The sequence below is a fragment of the Syngnathus acus genome, chromosome 16, assembly GCF_901709675.1.
Source record: "Syngnathus acus chromosome 16, fSynAcu1.2, whole genome shotgun sequence".
NCBI classification, from domain to species: Eukaryota; Metazoa; Chordata; class Actinopteri; order Syngnathiformes; family Syngnathidae; genus Syngnathus; species Syngnathus acus.
Window position 1 is genome coordinate 1,830,518 of NC_051101.1, and position 23,887 is coordinate 1,854,404.

The window sequence follows — 23,887 nt, forward strand, 5'->3', positions numbered from 1 at the left end:
TGTGAAGAATAAAATCGTGGGAACGTATGCTGCATCGAAAAGAAGCGCATGCGCACGCGTACGCTTCCATCCATCTTGAGCAGCCAGAGGGGGAGGTGTCGCGTGAACGCGCCCCCCGCCCCTTTCTTGCCTCCATGCGCGCCCCGGTTCCCGACTCCAACTCGGAGTGAGCCCCGGGCACAGACGAGCCTCGGCGGGGGAGCGAGAACGATGGAGGAGCGGCTCGGAGGGAGACTCCTGTGGCTGGCCGCGTTGTCCGGCGTCCTCTGCATGGACATGGTACTCGGGAAATATGTCAAAGGCGTCGTGGACACCAAGGAGGTGAGTGACGTGTCTGCTTTTCATTTTTCTGCGTGCACGACGTGCCCCCACATTCCGCTGTTCTTCGTCAAGTTGTTTGCCTGTGCCGCCATTTACTAGCAACACCTTCGCCTGTCGTCTGTCTGTTCATCTTGTCCCAGCCCAGGTGGCCTTTGAATCGTTTTTTTACAATCACCACCACCACCCCTGTCCGCTGTCGGGCGACGACACCGGTTACAGGTGTCCGTCACGTGACTGTTGCGGTGCGAGTTTTGATGTTCTTGGGTCGGTTCGGTGGCTCAGGCATCGCGGGTCGCCAGGTTCGACACCTCTCGCAGGGGTGGACCCAATGAACGATGGATGGGATTGTGCACAGGTGGCTGCCACTTCGTCCCCGTTTTCGCCGTCGAATGCAATGCAGTGCAGTGCAGTGAGAGACGCAGACCTCCGCCAAGGCCACCGTTAGCAACCGACTGCACATGTCATAATTTGGACTTTATGCAGGGAAGAAGGAGGCTGTCTATTTGTGCACTAACCCTTGCCCCACTATTGCCCAAAGTGGCATCCGCATGACCGAAAAGTAGCTATCCTACAAGTAAACATACCCTCAGCAAAAAGAACTTACTCCAAGTTTTAAAAATGAGAACCATTCATTCTATTGTCTAAAATTACAGCTCTACTTGTACAAGTAAAATTGTTCCCCATTTAAATCCTAATGAATTAAACGCGCCTCTTATGTAAATGTGAACAGGTGGCTACGACCGGTCGGTCGCCCAATTGCACAGCCCCTCCATGCAATGCGATGCAGTCAATTAGAGCGCCAGGCCTCTGCCAAGGCTTTCAACCGTAGCCGCTTTCTGCGTAATTGCACAATTGTATCCAAAATGTCCAATGCCCTCCACTCCAATAGACGCTCTACCCCCATAAATTGCCAGAGGGGGCATCTGCTACGAGAAAATAAAATAACTCTTATGCAGTAGGACATGTTTCTGAGCTTTTCCCAGGAATTAATCAATAGATGACACACGTCTTATAGAGGCCTAATTTTTACCCTGAGCAAGAAAAAAAATCAATTATTGCATTTAGTTGATTATTATAAATGTCTTACTGCTAACTGTGTGTGGTTCACTTCAACAACCAAACAAAAAGCTTCTCGGTGTAATGATGAAATGATGATTTTCTGTTATTTCATTTGTCATTGGATGCTTGGATGCCACAAATAGATATTTTGGTGCTGACTCTTTTTTAAATGTACACATGACAATGTTACTTGATATAAAACTGGTTTTCTATCACCTTATCATAAATGAATCACTTGTGCAGTTCGCTTGAATAAATAGACATTTGGACATTTAGAATGCACAGTGTATTTTACAATGAGCTATTCATGCACGCTTCTCGTGTCTTGCCAGCGTTTGACGTCAACGCAGAAAAATAAAAAAACGCTGCGTATGTGTGTGTAGCTGCCCCAAGGTCACGGGCGGTCGCAACATCGCCATCCCTCGATGACGCCTGTCGCGGTCACCGGGAATAGAGACGGACTCAAAGTTAATCCAAAGGCATCGCAACGGCCGATCGGGCTTTAGCCGGCCGGGCCTGGTCGATGCTGACAATCAGCCTAAGTGGCTGGTGTCATGCGCTGAAACGTCCCTCTGGAGCAACGGGAGCGAAGGTGAAGGTCGGGGGAAGACGCGGCAGGGAACATCTTGGCAGCCAGACGGGATCGAAATTTTGCAGAGCACTGACAACACACTAGTCTGCCGTCAACAGATTTGAAGGAGACATTCAGCCATTTGCTACATAGGGCTTGGGCTCTGTGTGTGTGAATGAGTGTGTGGATAAAAACAAACTATTCTGCTCCTAAAGCTAAATCCAAGCGAACTCTAATGAAGAATCCAAAAGTGTTCAAGTCGTGATTGGCGGCGTCTCCTCGCCCAAAGTCAGCCGGGATGGACTCCGGCTCCAGCGCAACACTTAACGAGAACAAGCACGATGGAAAACACATGGAAAAAGGCCTAGCAGACTTCATTAGCGTCTTTTCCTACCTGCAAAATACTGCCCGTCTGACTCTGATATCCAAAATCCCACCAAAGCGCTTTGAAGAGTGCTGGAAATCCTTCATGCAGTCATCAAAGTGGACACAATCCCAGCCGGTGCATCGCTTTTTAATGACGAGTGTGTGTATGTGTGTGTGTGTGTCTGTGTGTGGGTCTGTGCGTGCATGTGTGTGTTTGTGTGTTTGCAGAAGACTGCTTTCATGTGTCCGTCTGTTGCCGTCAGTGTGTGTGCGCCATTTCCCATGTGTTTATGTGTTGCAGCCAGTGTGTATCCCTGACTAATGAATCATTGAGAGGCCCGGCGGTCCGGGGGTGACTCCACGAGCTGATTGGTAATTAATTGTTAATGAGGCGTAGCAGGCAAACGGGCGTTTGGAGAGCGAGCCGCACAAGCGTGCAGATGAAAGGACAGATTGCTAGGGAGGAAAGTGGCAAAATGGAATCATGTTAAAACGGACAGATGCGGCGGCAAGGGCTGGCGCCTAATTGCTGGCGTTTCGTTGGGAAGGGAACAAATATGGCTGTGCGACCACCATTTGTGGGAGCCGAGCAAATGTGCGTCAGTCTTTTGTTTAGCTTGTTTTGTGTTATTATGGCTTGATTCTCTTTATTCAACGTCTTATTAACTTAGTTGTCATAATGAGTTCATAACGAGACAAGCGCCCAATCGAATCTTTTTCAATGTCAGCAAAATGTTTTTTAATTAGAGATGCAAGTAAGCTTCACTATCAATGAATTGTTTGCGCTGATTCCGAATCTGCTCTTGATATTTTGTCGGCTTTTTTTTTATTTATTTTTATTTTTTTTACCAATGTTGGTTAAATTGTTTTTTCTACACATTGCAACAAATGCCAAACAAAATCAGCAAATGTCCGACGAGTTTCCTCTCTGTTGTAAAGTGCAACAAATAGGTCTTGACAATTATTGCAAACATTAAGTGACCAAAAAATTTGTGATTTTTTTTTATTTTATTTTTTTTAATTCAATTCTTTTGATCAATTGATTATCTTTCTTTGTCAAATGTCAGAATCAACATTGGTCTTGATGAATCCATAATGTTCATGGTATTGTTACGACTTTATTTGGTAAGAATGAGTGAGTGAGTGAGTGAGTGAGTGAGTGAGTGAGTGAGTGAGTGAGTGAGTGAGTGCGTGCGTGCGTGCGTGCGTGCGTGTCGAGGCCAAAGGCAAACGGAAGTGGAGCCATTAAAGCGCTCTTAAGCTCATTGTTCGACGTCAGCCACAATGGCCGCCGGCGTGATGGAGTCGCAGAGGTGAAAGACGAACGTGCGAATAAGCGCTTGTCCAAACAAAAAAAACGCTTGTCCTTAATAGCCGCTTCTGCCTTTTTCTGTTTGCCGTGTCTATGACAGCGACGCTGAAGGCATGCCGTCGTCGCCATGGCGACAAGCAGCCAATAGCCACAGACGCTCGGCCGCCGCCGCGACTTCAAAGAGCCTCCAAATGGGAGATTCTGGCTCAGTTCCGCCTCGGTTGTCACAGGCGCACGGGACCGGGCCGGTCCTCGAGGTCGGATGAGTTATAAGCTGAAGGTTCCCGGGGGCCACTGGCGGCTAGCTGACAGACGGCGGCTGAGTTACGACCGCGCTTTTGTCCAAGTTGATGTATGGCAGCCAAAGCTGGCGACGCCGGCCCGGTTTTAGTTCTCAGCGGCGGAATTACGAGCCTTGTTTATGTAGCGGGGCACAGGTAATTACTGGATAATAGTGCGCCGCCTCATCTCAGGCTGCAGAGTTCATAGCAACCGACCTTTAGGACACTTTTTAATAAGTGCACAGGGGAAGCATGCTGGAGCCCGCAGGAGGCTCGACTCAAACGAAGTTGAATTGAAAAACAACCCGGAAGTAACCGTTGCGCATCAGACTTTGCAGGAACCTCGCTTGGGATCCCAACAGCAAACCATTGTTCTTACAACAAGATTTTCTTTTCGGTTTATTTTCATTGTTCAAAAACTTTGATTGAAGAGCGATCTCGTCGAGGAGCGATCACGCCGAGGCTTCTTCCCTGTCGGGAAGTTGCCGAGCCACCAAACGTCGGAGCCTTCCAGCGCCATCGGCTCCGCGGCCGTCGTCGGATTACGCTCCAGCGACTCCAGACCCGTGGCCGCCACTGGGGTTCCTCCCGGCGCCATCAGACTCGCGGCCGCATTAGGGTCCCACTCCAGCGTTGCCGGATTCGCGGCCGTCGCCGGACCTCGAGCCAGAAACGCTGGACCCGCGGCGGTTGCCGGACTTCGTCCCAGCAACGCCGGACCTGCGGCCGTCGGCGGACTGCGTGCCAGCAACGCCGGACCCGCGGCCTTCACCGGACCTCTAGCCACCTGCGCCGGACCAGCGATCATCCCTCCAGGAGCCTAGCCAACACCAGGTACCAGGAGGCCAGCTACCACCAGGCCCAGTAGGCAAACGCCATCAGCCCCAAGAGGACACCCACCACCAGGCCTAGTAGGCTAACACCACCAGCCCAGGAGGAGAGCTACCACCAGGTATTGATTGATAGCCGGGATGGCCATGAAAGTGCTTCAGAAGGATATGGAGGAGCTGAAGTTATCAATGCAAGTGATGTCTTCAAATGTGGAAACCATAATGAAACAACAGGCCATTATAACAGAGCTGATGGGAGAGGTGAAGCAGCTCAAACAATTAAACATTGAACAAAATAAGAAAATTGTCAGCCTGGAAATTAGATTAGACAATTTGGAGCAGTACTCAAGAATGAGCGATGTCATCATCAGTGGTTTAAGGATCAAACCACGGAGCTACCAGCAGGCTGTGAAAGGCCTTGCTTCAGAGGATAATCCTGAACATGAGGAGACAACAGAGGAGCAGGTAAAAACTTTCCTCCAGAGTAAAGACATCGCCATTGACATTGTCAATATTGAGGCATGCCACACTCTGCCAACTAAGAGTCTAAATGGTAAGCCTGTCATACCATCTATAATTGTCCGATTTACAAACAGGAAAAGTAAGATAAATCTGCTCAAACAAGGTAGAAAACTAAAAGGCACGAACGTGTACATTAATGAACACCTCACCAAGAAAAATGGTGAAATAGCTAAGAAAGCAAGAGCTCTTAAGAAAAGCGGTAAAATACAGTCCACTTGGACTGCTGGTTGTAAGGTGTTCATCAAACCTGTTGGGGCAGCAGAAAGTTCTCATGGTTTCTGCATCAGTGCCATAGAGCAACTTAAGAGGTACGAAGGAGACTAGTAACCTGTACATCTTTCTGTTGAACCTCAAGTTGTGGTACCTTTAGATCATGGAATGTAAAAACCTGGTGAAATTATCAACCCACTATGAATAGTGCTGACAAATGCCTTTCTTTTCCAACTGGTGTGTTTAACAAACAAGCACTGATAACTGAAAATGAAGAACTTGATTTGAAAACATTTGACTTCACTGACCATAAGGGATTTGACATAGAGAACAATATTGATCCTGAGAATAACTTCTTCATCAACTACACTCAAAGGAACAGCAAATACTATACTGTAGAGCAATTTAACAAGAATGTAACAACAAATAGAGCAATATCAATTATACGTTTTAATAGTAGGAGCTTGAAAGCAAACATCTCTAAGATCAAACAATGTTTAAAAGATATGAATAATCCGTTTACTGTAATTGCAATATCTGAAACCTGGTTAAAGGAAGATCAGTCTGAAAAGATTGACATAGAGGGGTATGAGAGTTATACATTAAATAGGAAGGTAAAAAGATGTGGAGGAGTTGCTCTATTCATAGATAAAAACTATAAGTGTAAGATAGTAAGAAGTATGTCTCAAGCAATAGATAATATCATGGAATGTATTACAGTTGAAATAGAAATGGAATCATCTAAAAACATTCTGGTAAGCTGTGTATACAGATGTCCAGGTTCATGTATTGAGACATTTAGTGAACTATTATCAGGAATGTATGAAAGAAAAATCAATACGAAAATGGTGTACGTCTGTGGCGATTATAATATAGATCTATTGAACCCACTTCAGCTGACTCCAGTAACAGAATTTATTAACTTAATGTACAGTATGAGTCTCTACCCTGCAATAACCCGTCCGACTAGAATTACATCTCACAGTGCCACAATAATTGATAATATATTTACAAATGTAATTGAAAAGAAAGTCAAAACTGGACTGATAATAAATGATTCAAGCGACCACCTGCCAGTGTTTGCAGTGATCCAGGACTGTACAAAGAAAAAAAAGGATGCTATAACTTTTAAAATGTGTAGAATGAACTCTGGTAATTCATTTAACTCATTCAAAAATGATCTTTTAAAACAAGACTGGAAAAAGGTATATGTGGGTGATGTAAATGAAGCCTACAACACATTCATGGCCATTATATCCGAACTTTATGAAAAAAACTGTCCTTTTGTAAAGAAAGCAGTTAAACTAAATTCAGTGGAAAAAACATGGCTGACAAAGGGAATCTTAAGTGCTTGCAAGAAGAAAAACCTATTATACAAAGATTTCTTAAAGATAAGAACAAAGGAAGCTGAATTAAAATATAAGATCTACAAAAACAAATTGATTAAAATAATGAGAAACAGTAAAAGGGACTACTATAGCAAGATACTGGAGGAAAACAAGAGTAATACAATAATAACATGGAAAGTGTTAAATGAGATTATTAAAAACAGAACTGGAAAACCAGGATATCCTTACTTTGTAAACAGTAATAACATAACTATAAATGATCTTACTATGATTGCAGAGGAGTTTAATGATTACTATGTTGGTATTGGGCCTACTTTGGCAGAGGAAGTAGCAAAAAAAGGGAGTACAAGTGACCTACTTAAGGATGTACCCATAGCCGAAAGTATGGTTCTAAGGGGAACGAATGAGAAGGAAATAATAGAAATTGTTAGAGAATTTAAAGGTAAAAAGTCAACCGACTGTAACGGGATAGATATGTCACTTGTTAAAAATATTATTGAATGTGTGGTGAAACCTCTTACACATATCTGCAACCACTCTCTGACAAATGGTGTTTTTCCGAGTGAAATGAAAACTGCTAAAATTATTCCGATATATAAAGCTGGGGACAAACACATATTCTCAAATTACAGGCCAATATCTCTACTCCCACAATTCTCCAAAATATTAGAAAAAATATTCTATAAAAGGCTTGATGATTTTATTACAAAACAAAATATTCGGTGTGACCAACAGTATGGATTTCGGAAAAATAGGACCACCACACTAGCTTTGTTAGATTTCGTAGCTACATATAGCAACAGCTATTGAAAATAGACGATATGTTGTAGGTGTTTTCTTGGATCTTAAAAAGGCTTTTGATACTGTAAATTATGAAATACTGTTAACAAAACTTGAAAGATATGGGATACAAGGTATGTCACTCACTTGGTTAAACAGTTATTTATCAAACAGGACTCAATATGTGCAACTTATGGACTGTAAATCAAAACTAAAGCAGGTAAAGTGTGGGGTTCCTCAGGGCTCAATATTAGGCCCCTTGTTATTTATTTTGTATGTCAATGATATATGCAAGGTCTCTAGGTTACTCAAGGCCGTAGTTTTTGCAGATGACACAAACCTGCTTTGCAGTGGGGAGGACCTGGATCAACTATTGGATACTGTGGGAATTGAAATGGAAAAATTACAGAGTTGGTTTGACACAAATAAACTAACACTAAATTTAAGTAAAACAAAGTATATTATATTTGGAAACCGTCCGACCAACACAGACAAAATTCTTACAATAAATAATATAGATATAGAAAGAGTAAATGAAGTAAAATTTCTTGGAGTGCTTATAGATAATAAATTAAGTTGGAAACCACATATAATGTATATCAAATCAAAAATTTCAAAATCACTAGCAGTATTATATAAAGCAAAAGACCTTATAAATCAGTCATCATTATATTCCTTGTACTGCTCCTTCATACTCCCATACATTATGTACTGTGTGGAGGTGTGGGGCAATACATACAAAACAAACACAGATCCAATCTTCATTCTTCAAAAAAAAGCAATACGACTTGTAAATAATGCTGATTATAGACAACCATCTAACCCTCTCTTTATTAAATTGAACTCACTGAAATACAACGACCTAGTCGACTTTAAAACCATCCAACTCATGTACAAAATAAAAAATAATCAATTACCAAACAGTATCCAGAGGTTGTTTGAGTGGAGGGAAAGTACCCATTATTTAAGAGGAACACGTATGTTTAAAAGAGATTTGGTGAGAACAAACTTAAAGTTACATTGTATAACAGTTAGAGGTGTGGAATTATGGAACACCAGCAGTGAAGAATTAAAGAACTGTAGTACCTTACCTAAGTTTAAAAAAATGTATAAGGACAAAATATTGACGGGATACCGTAACATGCTGTGAAGTTGTTTAAGTTGCTTTTGTATTTTAATGAGAAAATATATAGTATATATATATATATATATATATATAAAATGTATATATGTTTTTTTTTCTTTAATATATTGACTGGACAAATTCTTGACAGAATCAAATAGAAACATGTAGTTACATGGGGTAGAATCAGATAAGCTTAGGCTTCCTTCTACTCCCTTTTTGAACAAATATGATTTTACGATAAAGGAAAATTATAATGCAATATCTTTTTTTCTTTTATGTTCTATTGTACTATGGAGTTATCATTTTTCTGTATTTTTATTTTTTTCCTGTATTTCTTTAATGTTCGAAATAAACGTTTTAAAAAAAAAAAAAAAAAACGTGCGCGCGTGAGGTTGTGCACTCGGAGGAGGCTTCGACGTGAAATCTCCACATGCCAGGGCTCGTCCCAAATTGTTTGTTTGTTTGTTTTGCCTTCCTCGCCCAATATGAGGATTATGAAGTACGTGCCAGTGTCATTTGCAAGTCGAGGTTGGCTGCAACAAGTTTTGCTCCGATCAAACGCATCAGACGACAAAGTCGTAAATTAGTGCCGCTGTCACATCACAATTCCAATTTTGAGAACGTGCACGATGGAAAACACATGGATAACGTTGGATAACAGCAAGATTGACATAATTTCACTCTTGATGGGAGGGCAAACGTTGCAAGGACTAGTTGTATTCAAGACATTGAAAAGTCATTTTTCAGAATAAAATGTCACTGTTAACATGCATCTTGTTTTTTTTTGTTTTTTTTGACATGGCAGGACTGGGTTTTCCTCACGCGCTTCTGCTTCCTCACCGACTTTGGACGCCTGGATTTCCGGTTCCGTTACCCCAAGGTATGATCGACCACGCTGCAGGTGCGAGTTCACGTTGAGTGAGACGTGTGTATATGCTCGGTTGCTTCCGTGTCACGGTCACACTTGCCTCAAAAGCTAGCATCTACGATTCTTCCTCTCACCACACCACACATCAATGATATTTCATTGGAATCTATATAATTAGCCAGCTTGCTAGCTACAATTTAACGATCGACCTAGGTACCCTCGTTGCAGTACTTTGTCTTATGTTTCCACTTTTAGTGTTAGCGTGTCAAGCTTTCTATCGAATAGCTTTGTTTGTTACTTGTGTCACCCTGCCAAAAGGGTTCAGTTCATCAGTAGCTATCGAGATAAATGGCTAGTTGGCAAATTAGTTGTCTAACCAGCTGCCATTTGGTTTATCGAATGCTAATTGGGTGGCAGGTCGTTGCGACGTCTTCCTTCCTCCTTTCATTTTCTTGTCTTTCCTCTTTCCCGCCCTCCGCATCCTCCACTTTGCTTAGCCGTCACTTCTCGGCGGCGGCGGCGCTGTTGGGGGACACATTTTGTCATTGCAATCTCCAGCTGCCTCCTCTTTGATGCGTGCGCACAGCTCGCTGGCCCCGAGTCTTAATGGCCTCTTTTCCCTTTACGTCTCTCTGTGCAGTCTCGCTGCTGTCAGAACATCTTACTCTACTTTGACGATGCTTCTCAGTGGCCGGCTGTGTACAAGAGGCCCGAAAAGGTGAGCCCCTCTGATGCTGCTGTCCAATAAAGATTTCTCAACGTGGAACGTTTAATCACACCGTGAGTGCAAACATCAGCCAAAAGTCTCCAAAGTCAAATTGTCCCTATGCGTGTGCACTCTCTCACGTATCTACCGTCTTTTGATTTCATTTGACAGACATTAACTTATTTTTACACTTGTATGACACTTTCAACGTAATTATTAAAAGAAGTTCATTAACAAGATTCGATTTCAATAAGATTTCAATGAGTGAAATAAAGCATATTCAGTATATATCCTTTCCAAATCTCGAGTCTCTGACTTATTTGCCCACTTGTCATATTTTTTCCGCCGGCAGAACACAATAACACGCAGCGAAGATTTCAAACAAAGCCGTTCCGTTGCGTTCTGCCCACATTGACATTTTTCAATTATAGCCGCTTAGATTGTATTGATCACCGCCCGCTGAATACGAAGGATTCTTTTTTTTTTTCTTTCCCGCGACCAAATCAATAATGCGAGTAATAGCGAGTGCAACGGTCTCATAAAACATTCTCATATTGCTGCCGTGCAACATGAGTGGGCACCCTCATCAAGTGTGAAGACATGATTCAAAAGTCAGAAAGGGCGGGTACGATGGACACGGTCTTCCGGTGTAACGTAATCATCGACTTTCACTCATAAGACGACGCAAACATGTTTCATGACGTTAACACCTGTCTGCCAGAACTGCTACCAGAAGGAGGCGGTGCTGCGGCCCGAAAACAACCAGGTCATCAACCTCACCACCCGCTACACCTGGTCGGGATGCGCGGTAAGACATAGTTCTTTTCACTTTCAGGTACATCTCTTCCTCTATGTCACCCCCCCCAAAAATGCATACGTGCTCTCACTTTAATAAACAGCAGCTCTGTTTTGTTTTTTTTTTAAATCACATTGTGAAATGTGATATCCAGTGTGAAAGAGCTTCGTGGCGCATCCGCCACATTTCAGGCTATTTTTGAGTGTGAAATATGTTTGGGATGAAATCAGCGTGCCGGGCTGTGAAATGTGACATACAATCTCATCTGGGTGACTGCAGCGTTGGCTCTGTGTGTGTGCGTGTGTGTCGGCCCTCACCGGCAGGTTGAGGGTGACGACGGCGGCGAAGAGGTGCTGAGCTGCGTGGGTGGCCGCAGCTTCCGCTCGGTGAGGGAGAGGTGGTGGTACATCGCGCTCAGCAAATGCGGGGTAAGTGGTGGCCTATATCTTGAAAAAAGCCTGTCCTGGCCCTTTTCTCACACATCAATCCGCAAACAATTCTTTTGGGGCCGGTAAAGTAAAATGGGGGCACACCCGATGACCACGCCGGGGAATGAAAGGCTCCCTTTCCCGAACAGGCGCTGGGTTCGCTTCCGCCGTTGGCCCGCTTGTCATTCGGTTGGCGTGTGCGAGTAGCCTCGTTTGTTTTGCTGCAGACGTGATTAGAAGGGATGCTTCCAGCAGAGCGGCGTTTAGTGTCGCGCCAGGCCCACCTAATGGACACGCCGCTTAACGCTCCCGGACGTCCAGATGAAAGATCCGCTCTCGGCCTGGGCGCCAATTGCACACTTTTTTAAAAAAAATAGTACTCATATCTCCCCGTCACTCGCAATCTTTTGGCTGTTCGCTTCCAAGCGGCTTCACGCTGTCCCTCGTGAACCCGAGGCGTTTCCTCTGGTCTTTTGTCTTTTGCGTTTCGTCCAAGTGGCAGCGCCGAGATGGATGACTGCAGCAAAACGCTTCGAAGGGCTGTCGATCATCAGTTAACTTTAACGGCCGATTCCGCTCAATCAACGACGCCGGCCCCCCATTTCTATGTCCATCGAGTGGTCGATGATGACATCGTTACAAGGCCAATTCAAACGGTGCTTAGGACACATATGAGTCCTCAGTCGGCGCCAGTAGGCAAAGGTGGCCTTGATGAGATCCGACACCTTTGCGTTCATGCAGGTCTGTCTGTTGCCATGGTTATGACGAACTTGCCACTTCCTGTCGTTCCCCTGGCAGCGATCTTTTGTTTGGTTCTCCGCAGTATGGCTGCCGTGTGGCGTGGCGCATCTTCTCGAAGAGGCTTCAAACGGTTGCCTCGTCTTGTTATTTTGTACATTAAGACTTTAGGTTTCCCACTCATGTCTACTGTCTGCTTGCGGGTCCAAATCCTGCATTAAATGTGACAAGCCTCATTCCAAAAGTTTTAATTTGCAGTTTTTCCTCAAAGAGCCTCAAAAGACAATGTCTTCTCTCATATTGGAGCGCTGTTCCTATCAGTCTTTTACGTTTCGCCTGGCATTCAAAATGGGGTGAAAATTACATTTTAGTGACTATGTCGTAAAAAAATTAAGTATCACGTGCAGTTGAGTAAATAAAACCCCCCTGCTACCAAGCAGCTTATGAAATCTGATGACGTGTCTCTCTCTGGGCACCCCGCAGGGCGACGGCCTTCAGTTAGAGTACGAGATGAAGCTGACCAACGGCCAGTCTTTCTGGACGCAGCACTTCTCCGCCGATGAGTTCGGTAAGCGCCATGGAAACCACTTGGGGGGGGGCAATACAGATAGCAGCCTTGTTTCAACATATCGATGTCTTGTGGAGGCTGCTGATAACCAGCCGCCGATACTTACGGAACCCTCTCAAGGCCGATGTACTGAACTTTTTTTGTGTACTTGTATCTGCCAATATTTTGTTGCAGTTTCACAGTTGTGGTTCAACAAAAATCCCCAAAACAAGTTTTAGCTTCAACTGGATTGATTAAACTCTGTGTTGAACTGACCACAGGTCTTTTATGCAATCTGTCATTATGGATCAAAATTATGAGTGAACGTGCTCAAAAGTGAATCCTGGTTCAGGCGTTGGTCTAAATAAAAAAAGTGTTATCCAACGTGGCTAGAAAGCAGAAAGGAGCAATTACGGGAGAAACGGTCAAGTTGGCACGGCCAATAAAGCAGAGTGAAGTAGACAAATGTCCTTAATGGATGGATTAACCATGACTGATGAAGTGCGAGAAGGAAGCGGAAGCATTTTTGCCATTCTCCGCTCGTGCTCTCGACTGAGTTCGCTTCGCCTGTTTCTCCCTCGTTAGCGATTCTATTTCTGGTCCTCAGGAATCCTGGAGACGGACATCACCTTCCTGGTCATCTTCTCCGTGGTCTTCCTGCTGTCCTGCTACTTTGCCTGTAAGTACCTTTTCAAGTCTGCCTTTCCCAGACTTTAAACCGGACATGTTTTCTTGATGGCATGAGAGTAGCTTCTCGTGTTCCTCGCCCTGCTTGGAAGCCTTGAAAGAGATTTGTAGTCATGAAATTTCCACCAAAGTGGCGCTTTTGCTATTTTGTACCAGATAATGGGGGGACGGCTTATTTTCATATCAGTTCACTTTAAAATGTCAGTGCCAGCGGCTGCAGAACAACTTCCATTTACACTTCGCAATTGTTAACTAGAGTGGAGTTGAGTGGAGACCCCCATCAAATATAGTTTCTGTCCCATTTTTCATTCTGCTGTGACTCTTAAGGCAAAGAAACTGTAGGAACAAGATAAAATTATATTTATACAAATGACCAAATACTTCTGGGTTGAATTGTTCATCACCGGTTTCTACGCCAATCCTGTAGGTGGCATTCATTCACATTACAAAGCATTTGCGCTTTAAAATGCATTTTAAGAAGATGTGATGGCATAAAAGTGTCCGTTCCTTGTCATAGCATCTTTCATTCAGGTCACATTTGGCACGCGGCGTCTCCGTGCTTTTATCAAATGTCATTTTTCAAGATTCATTCTTCATGTTTCCTTGCAAGCGGCAAGCGAAAGAAGATGCCAAGGTCAAGCCCGGAGCTTCCGTCTCATTTGAGCAAGGCGAGACAACCAAATGGAACATTTCACCGTTGCGATCGGCTCCTCAAGGACTTTTTGGTTTTCTTTTTTTACCTCCAGCAGCGACTCCCCGTTATGTGGCTCACGTGACTTCCCCTGCAGCGTTTTTACTCGAATTCCTCACGCTATTGCAGCTTAGAATAGATGCTAGCGGGAAGAATCCTTGCAGAGCAATTACGGCACACGACAAACTCCATCTGCGCTGGAGAGAACATTTTGGATGATCCAACACATCTCATGTTGGCTACATTATGTTGTGCTAAATTTGACCAAACTTCAAACGCATGATGACCCGCCAAAAGATTAGCTTGACATGGCAGCGCACTGAGGCAGAAATATGATTGGACAAAAAACAATCTGCATGTACTGAAAGCAGCACAGCCAAAAGAAACATTATGGAACGAAGACTTCTTACAGTTTCGTGCACTCAATGTTCAAACGTACACTGTGACGATCTTGAGGCCAGCAGAGACTCAGAGTGCCCACTGATGCTTGTGTGTGTGAAAAATAGCCAATTTCCTGGACCGTTTGTTGCGTAAGCGTCCTCTCGGAGAACCCGGCGAGCGCTATTGTTTACGACCTGCCCCTCACCTGTAAATTTCCCCCTGCGGGAGGGCTTCGGCTCGTCAAATATTAATTAATGCCTGCGTAATTCCGGCTCCACTTGCTTCCATTGTGGTTGGGAAGCCACCTGCGTCGCCTCATACCTTTTTGTGTGTGTGTCTTTCCGCAGACAATCTGAAGGGCAGACAGCTTCTCCACACCACCTACAAAATGTTCATGACAGCCGCAGGTGTGGAGGGTGAGTGTTTGCCTCCCACATGCACACAATAGCACGGCAGGAGGCGGTTCAGGTTGCGGCAAGATGACGACGAGCCGGCCGCACACTCGCACTGGCTTGAATCCTCACTTTAGCGTCACCAATCTTATCGGCCCGTATATACGTCTGAATGGGCGCCATTGAATGCAGCCTGCAGCGCAGCAGCCGACAACACCCCTGCCCTCTCGTCTCGGTCTCACTCCTTATCTCCTTTGCTTCCTACGCACTTTTGAAATCACTATTAATGCCTTCTCTGATTCCTTTTACAGAATTGTTGTCTTTTTTCCCTCCAAAATTCATCTCGTTTTTAACATTGGTTTTTTCCCAGATGGCAAAGGTACTCACAATCTGTACTTAAGCAAAAATTTGAGAGGATTGTGCATTCAGTGAAATTTCAGGATGGACGCCTTGTTGTTCTCTTTCAAGGAGCCAATAAGGAAAATTTGCAACAGCTGTTTAATTCATGTATCAATCGATCAATCTTGCGCTTCAATTTAAAATGAACAACATTTTTGACGGCTTGCATTTTCCACTTCTGTGGCGATGGAGATCGAATTGTATGCAAATGGAAATCAAATTTTGTTACGAGACATTAAAACAGCAGAGAGAGACAGAATGGGAGGGCTGAAGTCCGATTTTTTTTAGCTGAAAGAAAAATACAAAAGGAGGAGGCTGAGGCAAAAAACAAGTCCCAAAGTGGGTACAATGTGGGCTCTGGAAATAAACTTGGCTAACAGTTGCACAAAGAGAAGGCAAAACAAAAACTGGAATCCTGGGCAATGCGACGCTTTCTTGCCAAATCATTGCCATAGCTGACAACATAAACCGATTCTTCTGAATGAGGGCATGGGTGTTTATGTCTTGCCTTTTTTTGTACTTTTTGACTTGCCACCGCACATTTCATCGTCCTTGCTCTCTGCTCTCTCTGTGCCTCCTTATCGCGCATAACCCCCCCCAGTGCTCAGCCTGCTGTTCCACTGCGTCTACTGGGGCCTCTACGCTCGGGATGGCGTCGGCAACGGCAGCCTGAAAATACTCGGTGAGTTCATCAAAAAGCCTTGCAGTAAAAAAAATGCGCTCATAATTGTGTGCAAGTGCAGTGGATTGTTTCCTTCTTTACCTATTTTTATACTCCGGTGTGTCGTCTTTGTGTCTCGCTAGGGAAATTACTCTTCTCACTCAGTTTCCTGGTGTTCCTGCTCATGCTCATTCTACTGGGCAAAGGTTTCACTGTCACCAGGTGCGGCTGCCATCTTATGTTGTGCTTGCATCTCACCAGTAAAAGCCGACTGGTACTGTTGTGTGCCTAAACTGCTGTTTTGCACATTTTGATGCCACTTTGTCACCTCAGGGCAAGGATCAGCCATAGCGGCTCCATCAAGCTGAGCATCTACATGACCGTCTACACAATCACCTACGTCATCCTCTTCATCTACGAGGCCGAGGTACTCACACACACTCACACACACACACACACACACACACACACACATAAAAGTCAGATAATGACTGAGGGCTCCTGTTGTGTCATTAAATTGCGGTGATGCCATGTTGCGGCCTTTGGTGCTGCTAAAAGTGTTGTTGTCGGCGCACTTGAAACGGGGTTCCTGGAGGACAAATGAGAAATGTCTGCTTTGGGGCCCAGCTGCTGCTGACGCCGCTCCTTCTATTATTTCTCGCTAACTTAACAGCGTTGAACATTTGGACTCGATGGAGCAAAACCGGTTCTGCCAAATGCAACCACGCGTCTGTTGTTGGGTGTTAGCATTAAGCTAATGGACTTGTGAAGGTGGGGTGATTTGATAAAAGACAGGTGTGAATCTTTTTGTTTTCAACTGTGACTGGAAATGACAAACAGCTTGAAGCAAGCGCATCGTGTCTTTTTTTTTTTCCATTACCTGCTGCAGTTTGCTGGAACAAAACAATTCTAGCTGCGATGGATTAATGGCATTTCAATAGAGAAAACGGATTTGCTATGAAGTAAATTGAGTTTCGACCTTGGTCACGGACCAAAGTCCGACGTGAAGTGAGCAGTGTATTTGCGAAAATAGGCTCATTTTCCTTCAAGTGTCCCAAACGGTCACCTCATTACCTTGCGGGTGCCCGATCTGCCTTCTGTGACATTCGCACCCTCATTAGTTATGCAGCACCACATCTCCTGTGTGAAGATTCCTCTCACTGCCATGTTCGGAATCTGATGAATTAATAACACCCCAATGCCGTGCGTGCGGCTATATATAAAAGCGTGCGCTGCACTCCAGGGAGCTCCCGCCAAAAACTGGGTTACGCTCCAAATTCCGGCAGCTCGGGACTCGGCTCGGGTTCCGATCCTCGGAGACGAGCCACGGGGGCCTGTGCATTATGTAGCGGCGGGTAACCTGGTCACGCCGGGCTCGCGCCAGACCGTGAAATGCGATATGTGACAGAGACAAATGTGGGAGGACATGCAGGAGGAACACTTCAATGTCACCGCCGAAAATGGCCATCGTTGAAAAGGTTTAACGTGAGGTTGACAGCGCTGTGGCGTGAGAGGAGTATGAATTGAGCACCAATTTTAAAGATCACACAAAGCAACGTTAAGCTTTTGTTTGTTTTCAGTTCTTTGATCCCGGCGAGGTTCTGTACGCCTACGACAGCCCGGCGGGCTATGGGCTGATGGGCCTGCAGCTTTTGGCCTATGTGTGGTTCTGCTACGCCGTGCTGGTGTCGCTCAAGCACTACCCCGAAAAGCAGCCCTTCTATGTGCCTTTCTTCACAACCTACACTCTATGGTAAGTCCTCCACCCAGCAGGGAAGATCCTCCATCAGCAGCGAGAATCATTTCTTTGAATTATTCATGCACTCCGCTAGAAATGTACTTGAATCGTCAAAGGGAATTGATTTCAAGTCGCTTCAACCGTTCTGTATGTGGCTCTTTGGCAAAGAATCAAATTGGAAATGATATCTGCAATGCTGTGAAACAAAAACAAACAAACACACAAGCAGCAAGACCATCTTTGAAAGTTTGCCCAACTTAACATTTTTAATTTTCTCTTTTATTTTATGCTTTGGCTTGTGACTCTTGGTAGCCCACTCTTTAGAAAACAAACTTCATTTCAAAGTTTGATTTAGCCCACCTATGAGTCAAATTGCATTTTGATTTTTTTTGTTTTTGTTTTAGGTTCTTTGCTGTTCCGGTGATGGCTCTCATCGCCAACTTCGGCATCCCCCGTTGGGCTCGAGAGAAGATCGTCAACGGCATCCAGCTGGGCATCCACCTCTACGCTCACATCGTCTTCCTGGTTTCAACTTGTTTCATCTTATTCCCAAAATGCCTTTGGACAGACGAAATTTAATTTAATGACAAATTTAATGAGACATAACCAACCCGCTGCTTTTTTTCTTGCCTTGCCAGGTGATAACGCGCCCGTCGGCCGCCAACAAGAACTTCCCGTACCACGTGCGCACCTCTCAGATCGGGATCCTGCTGTCCAGTCCCAAAGGAGGGGAGGGCGGCGAGAGCTTCCCGCACCACGCCTACGGCAACGGCTCCTTCCTGGGAGACTCGCAGCCCAACTTCACCGAGCTCTTCTCCATCCACTCAGTGAGTCTTGTCAAATTCTGATGTTGTTGATGACATCGTGAAAAATCTGCTTCTCTCGAACCCATAACCATTGTTGACCCTCAGGATCCTGTCAAGACGGTGGAGGAAACGGTGCCGCGGAAGGTCCCAGACGTGCCGAAGAACAGCGAGCACAAGATAATAACCACCTCGGCCGCCGTCGACGACCTGGCGTCCATTTTACCGCCACTCCCACCCCCCATCCGGCCGCGGACGGCCGCCATTGCCGCACGCTCGCCCCCACCCCCCATGCGGCTCCCGTCCTTCACAGAGTACTTCAGTATGCAAGGTGGCGTCGTGGGAGGAGGTGGCGTCGCGGGAGGAGGCGGAGGTGGTGTCGCGGGAGGAGGCGGCGGCGGCTTCGGATCAAAGGCGTGAAAACGGGAGGACAGAGTGAGTACAAAATTGAGACATTACGGAAGGAGCCCACAAAAGCGCTCGTTACAAGAGAAGCAATAAATATTTGACCAATAGAAGGAACTCTGAGCACCACGCGGGAAAAAAAAAAGAGAAAAGACCCAAATCGTTTTTTTTGTTTTTGTTTTGTATTTCATAATTGTAAATAGCTTGACAGCAGAGCTACCGCTCTCATTTTGATTTTCTACCTTAGTTGTATTTAAGTTCCAAAGTTCACGGCATCACATTTCACTTCTTTTCGAAAAGAAGCGCTACTATTTTTAATGGTTTTTATGTTTCTACAGCACACATTTGGATTATAGAAAATGCTATTTATTTTTATTATGAGTCTTGTTCATTTCTGTAGTGGTAGCATGACTTTTGAGAGGATTTGGGGAGGCGGAGGGGAGATCTCAAAAGTTTCAAGGCACCGCTTTTTATTGTTCTTCGGCTTCATCACAGCTGGTTCTTCCGGTTGAGTGAAATGCTGTAAATGTTCAATGTCTCTTCTGGTATTTTGGAGGGACAAAAACACGCATGTTTGTGTCGTATTCCCCTCTATAAATCCGCTCTCTATATTCAGTATTAGCTTATGGTATGTATTAAACATTTAGCTTCTGTATTAATACACACAATAGGCTTCGGTGTTCTAATAATCTGTCATGTTTTTCATCGTAAAATTACAATTTTGGGATTTTACAGGTCTTTATCCAAATGGTCAAAAGATCAAGGCTCATAGCCAGCCGAATAACCGTCTTGCTAACTCGCTAAAACAACTTGTCGTTTTTACACCTAAGTGTCCCCTAATTGCTTACGGAAAGATAGGCAAGATAATTCCCGCCTGAAATCAACATGAATGTTTTATTGTGCTTACATTGTCTCAATTCCGTGGATAGCTGCGGTGGCTAATGCTAGCAAGTATCCCGTAGCGTTGCGTCCAAGTCGGTGAGGTCCAATTAAATTCTGGACTCAAATTGAGTTAAAAAGACAAATAAGAAACAGTTTGTGTGCAGCCTTGGCTGTGTTGTTTTAAGTGTTTTTCGGAATGTATTTAGCATGATTTGGCTAACTCTGCGGAAGGGCTAGCTTCACAAACACAACCCTTTTGCACCCACCCAAGTGTTCAAACTGTGTCAGCATTTGAATTTCTGGTTTAACGTCAAACTACTACTACTACTACTACTCCGACGATGTGTAGAAAAGCAACAAGTGTCCATTTTGTGTGTCCTGCATGGAGCACTTTAATGTTGCTGGTCTTGTTTATTTGTAATGTTGTCACCTTGCTACTTTGTTGTTGCCACAGCGAGACACATGCTCAAGTGTGCACATGTAAATATCACCCGAGTGTGGTGGCGATTGTACCACCAGCTTCTGTTAAAACAAATTAGGACAAAAGAAAGAAGTCGTGGGCAGTATGAGAAAATGGCATCGGCGTTGATACATTAACAACAGTTTTCGTTATTTTCGAGCTCCAAGTACAACTTTGGAGTTTTTAATACAATGTGTGTCATTTAAAACCTTTTGTGATAAAAAGAAATACAAAAATTCAATAGTGAACCCCCATTTAGCCCGCCAGATACGTTCATGATAAGTTAAAACAGGCCCTCCAATATAATAACACACTTGAAAATATTCCTTTGCGCCTCTTCTCATGTAGCGATAAACAGTATCGTATGACATCGCTTTGAGGAAATGTAACGACTCCTTACCTCAGTGGAGCCAGGATGCTTGCTTCAAACGTTTTGAAATGTTTACTGTGAAACGGACCCACAAAACAAAAGAGAATTAAACATTGTATATTTAAATACGAAAATGTTCAACCAAACCATGTTGTTTTGTTTTAACAACACAAACGGACAGTGTGCTTTTAAACCGATGGCACACAATTATAAATGTGTTCTCGTTTAGATTTCAAGTGGTATACAAACGAACAGCGATTGCTGTGTTGTCTCCCGCACCCCTGGCTTAAGATTTCAGTACAAAGCAATACTGGAATGACTTGTTGTATCGTGCGTATATGTGATGACTCGTCTTATGTATGTTATGTCTCTTTTTGTTCCGTCGCCATAATTGCACACCCGATCGCTGCTTTGCGCACACAAACAAACACACACACAGGTGGAGTGTTGAACTGGACAAGATGATGATTTATGTACGCATGACAGAGAAGAGCACAGCTTTTTTTTTTTTTTTTTTAAAGCTCCTCCGGGTAAGAGCACATAATACTGAAGGAAGCACTGTTTAAATGCATTTTAATGGTGTCAAATATGCTGTAGATTATGATACAGTTTTGGCCAAAATAATAATTAAAACATGTTTTACTACAGGTCTCGTGTGCTTTATTTACTGCTGCCTTCAAGGGACAGAAAAAAAAGCCAATGCAATATTGCACTTGCCTTTTTTCTGACGTTTGTATCCCCCCCAAATACAAATAGGCTACAAAATCATTTTTTATATTAGAATAAAGCAAACAATACAAAGAACAACCTTTTTAAATGTGTTGATGGGAACATTTGTCTTTGACATTGTTTTAAAACTAACTTTTACACCAAAAAAAATGTACTCAATATTCATCCATCCATCCATTTTCCGAACCGCTTAGTCCCCACGGGGGTCGCGGGCGTGCTGGAGCCTATCCCAGCTGTCATCGGGCAGTAGGCGGGGGACACCCTGAACCGGTTGCCAGCCAATCGCAGGGCACACAGAGACAAACAACCATTTGCACTCGCACTCACACCTAGGGACAATCTGGAGTCTTCAATCGGCCTACCAAGCATGTTTTTGGGATGTGGGAGGAAACCGGAGTGCCCGGAGAAAACCCACGCGGGCCCGGGGAGAACATGCAAACTCCGCACAGGGAGGGCCGGAGGTGGAATTGAACCCGCACCCTCCTAACTGTGAGGCGGACGTGCTACCCAGTGCGCCACCGAGCCGCTCTACTCAATATTCAATTTAGTTCAATTCTAGCGCCACCCTATGTCCGAATGAAGTACCTGCTCAATTTTGCTTGTTCACGATAGGTTTTGGTTTCTTGATGGTCACCATACTCATTCTGATTATGAACAAGTGAGGTTTTATTTGATTTAACAATGGAGTTTGTTTCACAGAACACATCTTCTGGTCAACAAGACTCATCCAAGAAATGAGCTGAATTAAATTAGAAAAAAAAAAACTAGGTATGAGGAGCAAAAGTGTCCATTGTTTCACAGCTTCGGTGCAGAGTTGGCCTTGTCCTCGCGGTAGCCCGCCAGCAGCTGGTTGATTAGAGTGAGCGGGTTTTGTTTTCTGACCGGGTAGAGCGGCGGGAAAGGGTTGCCTTTGTACTCCAGCACGGCCATCTTGGCCCGGTCCAGGTTCTGCCGGTTGGGAATGCGGGCCATACGCGTGTAGCTGTCTGAATGCCGTTCGAAGCGCGGGGCCAGCACCTTGAACAGTTTTGGGACCAGGTCCTTTTCCTGCCATGGTCAGTGTCAAAAAACAATACAGTAGAACTTTGAGTTTCACTTGTTCTGTGACCAAGCTTGGAAATCAATTTAACATGAATTAAAATAACAGAACGCCATCAAATATGTGATTTAAAAAAATACATTGTCCTGGCGAATAAACCGGAATCAATTAAATCAATCAAGTCCAACTTCAGAAGATAAAGTTCCAGCTGTGTACTCATACCGTCAACCAAAATGTTGCCATCTTCATCGCCTTCTCGTCTGTGTCACCTTTCTTTGCGTAATCGATCAGCTACGACAAAAAAACACACACTTACAAACATCTACTGGCAATCATTATCATGTTTAGTTGATATTTTATACATCTTAACTTTTTTTGTTTTGGACATTCTATTCAATAGTGCAGAATTTTATTTCTAGATTTTGTTTACACTTGCATTGATGTTTAAAATATTGATCTTTTCCCCAAGATGTAAATTCAATTGCAACATTTTTTTTCATCTTTAAATTATCTCATCTAAAATCCTTATGGACGTAGTAATGTATACAAATAATACAACCAATAATAATACAATTAATAATCAATTTATAGCGTGCAGATCTCAAGTTCACGGTTTTGCCTCCTGATCCAGTTATTTACAAGTTAAGATTTTGGACAGTCGAAGAAAAGTAAAAAGTAATGCAGCTGCCCCATTAGCTGCAGGAGCCAGATACCTTCTCGGCGTAGAAGCGGACTTCATCCGCCCGGGCAGCGACGGTTTCAATGCGCTCATGTCTCACCAGTCCGGTCAGAATGTTCCGCAGCATGTCCAAGCGGGACTTGGGTCCCAGCCCCATTTTGCGGGCCACTCGGCCGTGGGAGATCAACGACTGCAGCGTCAGACGCATCTTGGTCGTTCGCTTTTGCCCACCACAGACTACACTGGAATATGTACGCAGAAAATACGTTTTTTCTAAGGAAAGCTTTAGATCATCCTTAAGCTCAAATCGTACGACAGTGAAGTTAACTTGCTCGCTGGGGTCAGGAAAAAGGGAAAAGGGTGCGGAAGTTTACATGACATTGAGAGGTGCGTTGGTCTAAGCTGTCCGTGTTGAGAAATGAGGTATGCATCAACGGTTCCGCTTACGAGACAAAACAAAGCCTGCTGTAACAACCAACTTCCACCAGCAAAACGCCTAAAGTACTGCACACATGACATTTCATAATCAACACGTCTGCTGGTGAGTATGATGGAATTTATTTTATGTTTTTGTAATGCTGTTTGACAGTTGCGTTTTTGTACAATATCGAAGGTTTGTATGATTGTGACGTGATAGTGCTTTTATTGCGAGGTGGATTTAGTTGGTTAAGTCCCTAGGGAAGGTCCACGAACCAAATGTACTGCCGCCACTGTTTTATTTTTTTATTTTTTTTTAGATTCATTAATAATGGCTTGATTAA

At 44.2% G+C, this 23,887-nt stretch overlaps 2 protein-coding genes and 1 long non-coding RNA gene across 4 annotated transcripts; 2 read left to right on the top strand and 1 right to left on the bottom strand.

Moving 5' to 3' along the window:
- Window positions 1–110: 110 nt before the first annotated feature.
- Window positions 111–21,326, top strand: tmem145 (transmembrane protein 145). The gene is made up of 15 exons (XM_037273253.1): window positions 111–321; window positions 9,533–9,607; window positions 10,236–10,313; window positions 11,023–11,109; window positions 11,421–11,525; window positions 12,747–12,831; window positions 13,418–13,489; window positions 14,917–14,985; window positions 15,962–16,042; window positions 16,165–16,243; window positions 16,355–16,448; window positions 17,602–17,774; window positions 18,164–18,284; window positions 18,398–18,586; window positions 18,671–21,326. The coding sequence occupies exons 1-15, from the start codon at window positions 211–213 to the stop codon at window positions 18,980–18,982; spliced, it is 1,731 nt and encodes a 576-aa protein (XP_037129148.1). The 5' UTR covers window positions 111–210; the 3' UTR covers window positions 18,983–21,326.
- LOC119135685 lies at window positions 5,119–8,369 on the top strand. Its single transcript, XR_005100589.1, has 2 exons — window positions 5,119–5,205; window positions 7,931–8,369. It is a non-coding gene; the product is annotated as an uncharacterized LOC119135685 (long non-coding RNA).
- On the bottom strand, window positions 21,127–23,531 carry mrpl17 (mitochondrial ribosomal protein L17). Of its 2 annotated transcripts, XM_037273440.1 has the most exons (4): window positions 23,161–23,531; window positions 22,670–22,738; window positions 22,218–22,455; window positions 21,127–21,502 (listed from the first exon to the last, which is right to left on the bottom strand). In XM_037273440.1, exons 1-4 carry the CDS (start codon window positions 23,332–23,334, stop codon window positions 21,492–21,494), a joined length of 492 nt encoding a protein of 163 aa, XP_037129335.1. In that variant the 5' UTR covers window positions 23,335–23,531; the 3' UTR covers window positions 21,127–21,491. The 2 variants fall into 2 exon arrangements, with proteins under 2 accessions (XP_037129335.1, XP_037129334.1); XM_037273439.1 differs by lacking the exon at window positions 21,127–21,502 and having other exon boundaries at window positions 22,016–22,455.
- Window positions 23,532–23,887: the final 356 nt, after the last annotated feature.

Coding starts and splice junctions, on each gene's coding strand:
- tmem145 (XM_037273253.1), top strand. CDS start 211: ATGGAGGAGCGGCTCGGAGGGAGACTCCTGTGGCTGGCCGCGTTGTCC. Junction 11,526..12,746: donor TCGCGCTCAGCAAATGCGGG/GTAAGTGGTGGC, acceptor GGCACCCCGCAG/GGCGACGGCCTTCAGTTAGA. Junction 16,043..16,164: donor CGGCAGCCTGAAAATACTCG/GTGAGTTCATCA, acceptor GTGTCTCGCTAG/GGAAATTACTCTTCTCACTC.
- mrpl17 (XM_037273439.1), bottom strand. CDS start 23,334: ATGCGTCTGACGCTGCAGTCGTTGATCTCCCACGGCCGAGTGGCCCGC. Junction 22,739..23,160: donor TCCGCTTCTACGCCGAGAAG/GTATCTGGCTCC, acceptor TTTTTGTCGTAG/CTGATCGATTACGCAAAGAA. Junction 22,456..22,669: donor TGGCAACATTTTGGTTGACG/GTATGAGTACAC, acceptor TGACCATGGCAG/GAAAAGGACCTGGTCCCAAA.